The 5,160-nt window shown below is 46.6% G+C and overlaps 1 protein-coding gene across 1 annotated transcript; it reads left to right on the top strand.

Moving 5' to 3' along the window:
- The first annotated feature begins 554 nt into the window (after nt 1-554).
- LOC127775728 (very-long-chain 3-oxoacyl-CoA reductase 1-like) lies at nt 555-2,062 on the top strand. The gene is made up of 3 exons (XM_052302016.1): nt 555-1,229; nt 1,319-1,388; nt 1,513-2,062. The coding sequence occupies exons 1-3, from the start codon at nt 559-561 to the stop codon at nt 1,759-1,761; spliced, it is 990 nt and encodes a 329-aa protein (XP_052157976.1). The 5' UTR covers nt 555-558; the 3' UTR covers nt 1,762-2,062.
- Nucleotides 2,063-5,160: the final 3,098 nt, after the last annotated feature.

Here is a 5,160-nt window from a genome sequence, read left to right as displayed (position 1 = left end):
AAAACGGAAGGTTTTCAGGACAAACCTACATAGAGGTGTCGCACTCTCGCAGTGGCGGCGGACGATTTACGGTGCAAATCAACAAAGATGAACTAAAACTATGGTAAAATAGAAAACATCGCTGAAAAGTAAAGCATATTCATAAGGAAGTAGTTTTGAGAAAATCTAAAACTTTTAGAGAAAAAACTTGCGAAATTTTTTTAAGCAATTCCGAATATAAAAGCATATTCATAAGGAAGTAGTTTTGAATATGAATCTAATAAATGAAACTTTAAAACTATACTTTTCTGTGATCAAAGCCTTTGTTCTTGCTAACAACTTAGTTTTTGAGCCCTCCGCGACTGCTAGCTAGTTGTTGCCACATTATTGTTGCAACTTGGAACTAATTAGTTGGCGGGTAACCATTCCAAATCAACACATTTACACATATATCGCCCATATACGTCCACGTCAACACATTTACACATTAACGAACAAAACCTAGCTCTACCCACAGATACGCGCGCACAACTATGTGCAAATGACGCCGAAGAGAGCTGTGCATTGCGGCCGGATCAAATGATGGCTAGCCATTTCTACGGCATGTTCCGGCAAGACGACCCAGCGCCGGCGCCGGCGTGGTGGTTCCAGTCGCTGGCCTTCCTCGGCGCCGCCTACGTCGCCGGCGTCACGCTGCGCCTCCTCGCCTACGTCGCGCTCTGCCTCGGCGGGCCCAAGGACCTCCGCCGGTACGGCGCGTGGGCCGTCATCACCGGGCCGACGTCCGGCATCGGCCGCGCCATGGCGCTGGAGCTCGCGCGCCGCGGCCTCAACCTCGTGCTCGTCGGCCGTGACCCCGCCAGGCTCCGGGAGATCTCCGGCACGATCCGCTCCCGCCACGGCCGGGTGCAGACCAAGGCCGTGGTGTTCGACCTGTCCCTCGCCTCGACCCCGGACGGCGACCAGCCGCTGCGGCGGCTGCGGGAGGCCGTGGCGGGGCTGGACGTCGGGGTGGTGGTGAACAACGCCGGCGAGGGGAGGCCCGGCGCGGTGTACCTCCACGAGGCGGACGTGGAGGCGTGGGTGAGGATGGCGCGGGTGAACGTGTCGGCGGTGACAGAGGTGACGGCGGCGGTGCTGCCCGGGATGGTGGAGCGGGGCAGGGGCGGCGCCGTCGTCAACCTCGGCTCCGCGGCGTCGGAGGCCATCCCGTCCTTCCCCCTCTACACCATGTACGCCTCCACCAAACGGTAAATACATGTCGTACATTCACCAAACACAAAATGACATATTACAACATGTACAATTCATGTTATATATACATGTGCGTGAGATGCAGGTACGTGGCTCAGTTCTCCCGGAGCCTTCACGTCGAGTATGCGAACAAAGGGATCCATGTGCAATGCCAGGTAACCAATTAAGTTTGAGTTTAGTGATCATTGTACACACAGATTCTGATGAAATCTGAAGAGAGAAAAAACAAATGTTACGGCCTGCTCGCGGCGACGTGTATGCGATGTGCTTTAATTGTAGACGCCGTTCTTCGTGGAGACGACGATGTTGGCGAAGTTGGAGGAGGAGGTGGGGCTTAGCGTGTCGCCGTTGAAGGTGAGCACGGACACCTACGCGCACGCGGCGGTGGCGTGGATCGGACGCGGCGGGCCGCTCTGCACGCCGGGTGGACTCCTGCACCAGCTGATGTGGTGCATCACCGCCGCCGTGCCGGAGTCCGTCCTCGACTGGATCGTCCTGCGCTTCACCACCTGGAACAGAGGACGGTAGCTGTTGCAGCCAGCGGAGCAGAGTGTCAAGGACGAGGGGCATGCAAGTTCAGAGAGCTGTGGTGGCTCGCTAAGTTACCATCCTGACCGCTGGCGTTCGATTACCCTAACGGCGATCAGCCGTACGTCGTGACCACAAGTCGCGCCCGATGTGTGTATCTCGAGCGAGTCAGGGGTGGAGATTAGGTTTGTAAAAACTATGTCAAAATGTAATTTTACTTTCAAGTATTGATATGGAGTTATGGACAGTATGTAATCAACAACTTAATTAGCACTATTTAATCTATCGTGATAGATATGGAATTCAATGCAAGATACGCACTTTCATCAGTAGAATAGGAAGGGGCGATTTGGTAGCATCACGGTCGGGATGGGGAGGATTAAGCAGTGACGATTGGAAGAGATAGGAAGAGGCAGTGAGGTCTCTTCTTCCTTAGGGCAAGTTTTATAGTAGATGTGACTATTACATCTAATTTCATGCATAACATACATAATTAAATTGAGAGGTGATATGTATAATAGGTCACCTCTACCACACAATCCCCAATATCTTTCATGAGAGGTGACTATTTCTCTCTCATCCTTCTTCTCTCCTCCACCTCACTATTTAGTCCTATGTGGCATCTTGGGATTTGTGCTTGGATGCCCATAGTACTTGCCACTACTAGAAAACTTATTTTCGGCGTCGTAGGGGATCAATTTTCGCAGGCGGGCATGTAATTCGGAGCCAAAACCCCGCCGGCAAAAAAAATACCCGGGGTGGAGGGGGTGGTCCGCTTGCGAAGATTGATCTTTGCAGGCGGACCATATAAGCGTCGCCTGCGAAGATCGATCTTCGCAAGCGGCAGACGTCGTGCGCCTGCGAAGATCGATCTTCGCACGCGACGCTTATATGGTCCGCCTGCGAAGATCAATCTTCGCAGGCGCCGCTTATATGGCCCGCCTGAAAAGATGCCCCTATATAGTCTTCTTCCTCCTCGAGCTCTGTTCATTCTCCCCGAAGTTTCTCTCTCCTAAAGTGACTTAAATATAGGAGGGAGGTTTTGAACTTCAAATTTTCGGAGGATTTTTCTACGATACTTAGATCTACTCATTTCCACACTAGGTATGCAATTTTTTAAGCTTTTAGACCTTAATTTGTGATGGATTTATGCATGCAAAATTGTGAAGGAAGAGTTCCATGTTTTTTAATTTTATTTCTTTTGATATGTTGATGTTAGATGTATGTGTAATACATGATGCCTCTTGTTGTAGTGGTTTAATGTGGTAACATAAATTCTCAATTTTTTTTATTTTTGCTATCACATCTACCTCCTTGTTCTAGATCTAGATTTAGATCTTGTCATATATAGAGAGAATAAAATTTTTAATGTCTATTTATTCGGTGCAATCAAAAAATAGTTATAGTATTTTGTAATATGCCAATGATATGATTTTGTTAGATTTTCCTAATGTACTAATTTGTCATGTCTGTGTAAAAAAAATTGAAATAAACTTTGATTTTTTATTAATTTACACTTAACCTTTAGTTAATTAGTTTTGAATAGCGATAAGTTTTTTCAATAAACCCTACAAATTTGGTATTAATTGTGCAAATATTTTACGTATATTTTTTTAGAGATATGGAAAGTCGGGAATGGATGTATCATTGGCCGAGGTTTTTGTCTCCATATAGAAACGAAGTGTCTAAATTTATTGGTATTACCAAGGCACACGCTGAGAAGAACAATATGAGGAAGATAATTTGTCCATGTGCTGACTGTAAGAATGAAATAGCCTAGGACTTTGACGATGCTTTTAAAGTGAAGGAACACTTAGTAACTCGTGGATTTATGGACAAGTACGAAATATGGACACTTCATGGCGAAGAACAAGTGGACGGGCCTGAAAATGTAGTTCTGACACAAGTTGAAGACATGGTGCATGACGATGGTTCTGTTGAGGACAAAATCGACCTAGAGGAAATGTTACGTCATGCAAAACCCGAGGTGCTGATGGGGTCGGCTAAAGGGTTAAATAACTTTGAAGCTTTACAAAAGGCAGCAAAGGAAGTTTTGTACGATGAGTCGAAGGGTTGTGACAGTGAGTTCACAACACTCCGGTCAGTTCTTGAACTTATGAGGTTAAAAGCGAGACATGGATGGTCTGATACCAGTTTCGACAGTCTGTTAGAACTTCTGCAGAAAATGCTCCCGAGGCCTAACTCACTACCATCGAGCACATATCAAGCAAAGAAACTCATATGCCCCCTTTCACTTGGTGTGGAAAAGATTCATGCGTGCGTAAATCACTACATACTGTACAGGAAAGAGTACGCTTCTTTAGATGAATGTCCAACATGCAGTGCAAGCCGGTACAAGTCGAATAACAATACTGGCCTAGAACCCTCTGAAGCAACTGAGGGATGACAGAGAAAAATCCCGCAACTTGTGATGTGGTACCTTCCTGTCAAAGACCGCATTAAACGGATATACTCAAACCCGCGAGATGCAGAACTAATGCGCTGGCATGAAGAAGGGCGCAAGAAGGATGGGATGATTCGACACCCGGCAGATGCTCGTCAGTGGATAAATTTTGATGCTCAGTATAGAGAGTTTGCTAAAGACCCATGGAACATTAGATTTGCCCTGAGTACTGATGGAGTTAATCCTTTTGGAGACGTGAGCAGCTCACATAGTACTTGGCCAGTGCTTCTCACCATGTATAATCTTCCTACCTGGCTTTGTCAAAAGCGAAAATACGTACTACTCTGTATCCTCATACAGGGACCCCGTCAGCCTGGTATTGATATTGACGTATTTCTTGAACCATTGTTGGAAGATATGGCTGATTTATGGAAAGAGAGATTGAAAGTGTGGGACGAGTACTTAAGGGAATACTTCACAGTGAAGGCCATCATCTTCGTGACCATTAACGATTATCCAGCAATGTTTTCAATTTCAGGTCAAATTAAAGGTAAAACAGGATGTGTGATCTGCTTGAATGGAACGTACTATAGGTATCTCCCAGGTTCCAACAAGCTTGTGTACATGCGGCACCGGCGGTTCCTACGCACAAATCACAAGTACCGCAAGATGAAGGCGGAGTTCGATGGTACTGAAGAGACTGATCCTTCACCAAAACCTACATCGGGAGAAAAGGTGTGTGCAATAACAGAGAAAATTGTTTGCGAGTTTGGAAAAATGACTAAGAAACCATCAAAGGGGACAAAGCGCAAGAAACCCGAGAAGAATACGAAACAAGGGGATAGTAAGAAGCAAGATGATAGTTCGAAGCCAGATGATAAACTCCCTCCCCCATTCAAGAAGCATTCCATATTTTTTAAGTACCTCCCGTACTGGAAAGATCTGGAGGTTCGGCATGCCATAGACGTCATGCATCTAGAGAAGAATGTGTTTGA

Source organism: Oryza glaberrima, chromosome 6 (assembly GCF_000147395.1).
Source record: "Oryza glaberrima chromosome 6, OglaRS2, whole genome shotgun sequence".
In the NCBI taxonomy this organism is placed as follows: domain Eukaryota; kingdom Viridiplantae; phylum Streptophyta; class Magnoliopsida; order Poales; family Poaceae; genus Oryza; species Oryza glaberrima.
This window is presented reverse-complemented; position numbering and strand designations above follow the sequence as displayed.

Excerpts from the sequence above, each read along its gene's own strand:
- LOC127775728 (XM_052302016.1), top strand. The coding sequence starts at position 559 with ATGATGGCTAGCCATTTCTACGGCATGTTCCGGCAAGACGACCCAGCG. Across the intron at positions 1,230-1,318 it reads ATGTACGCCTCCACCAAACG|GTACGTGGCTCAGTTCTCCC; the intron begins GTAAATACATGT and ends CGTGAGATGCAG. Across the intron at positions 1,389-1,512 it reads GGATCCATGTGCAATGCCAG|ACGCCGTTCTTCGTGGAGAC; the intron begins GTAACCAATTAA and ends CTTTAATTGTAG.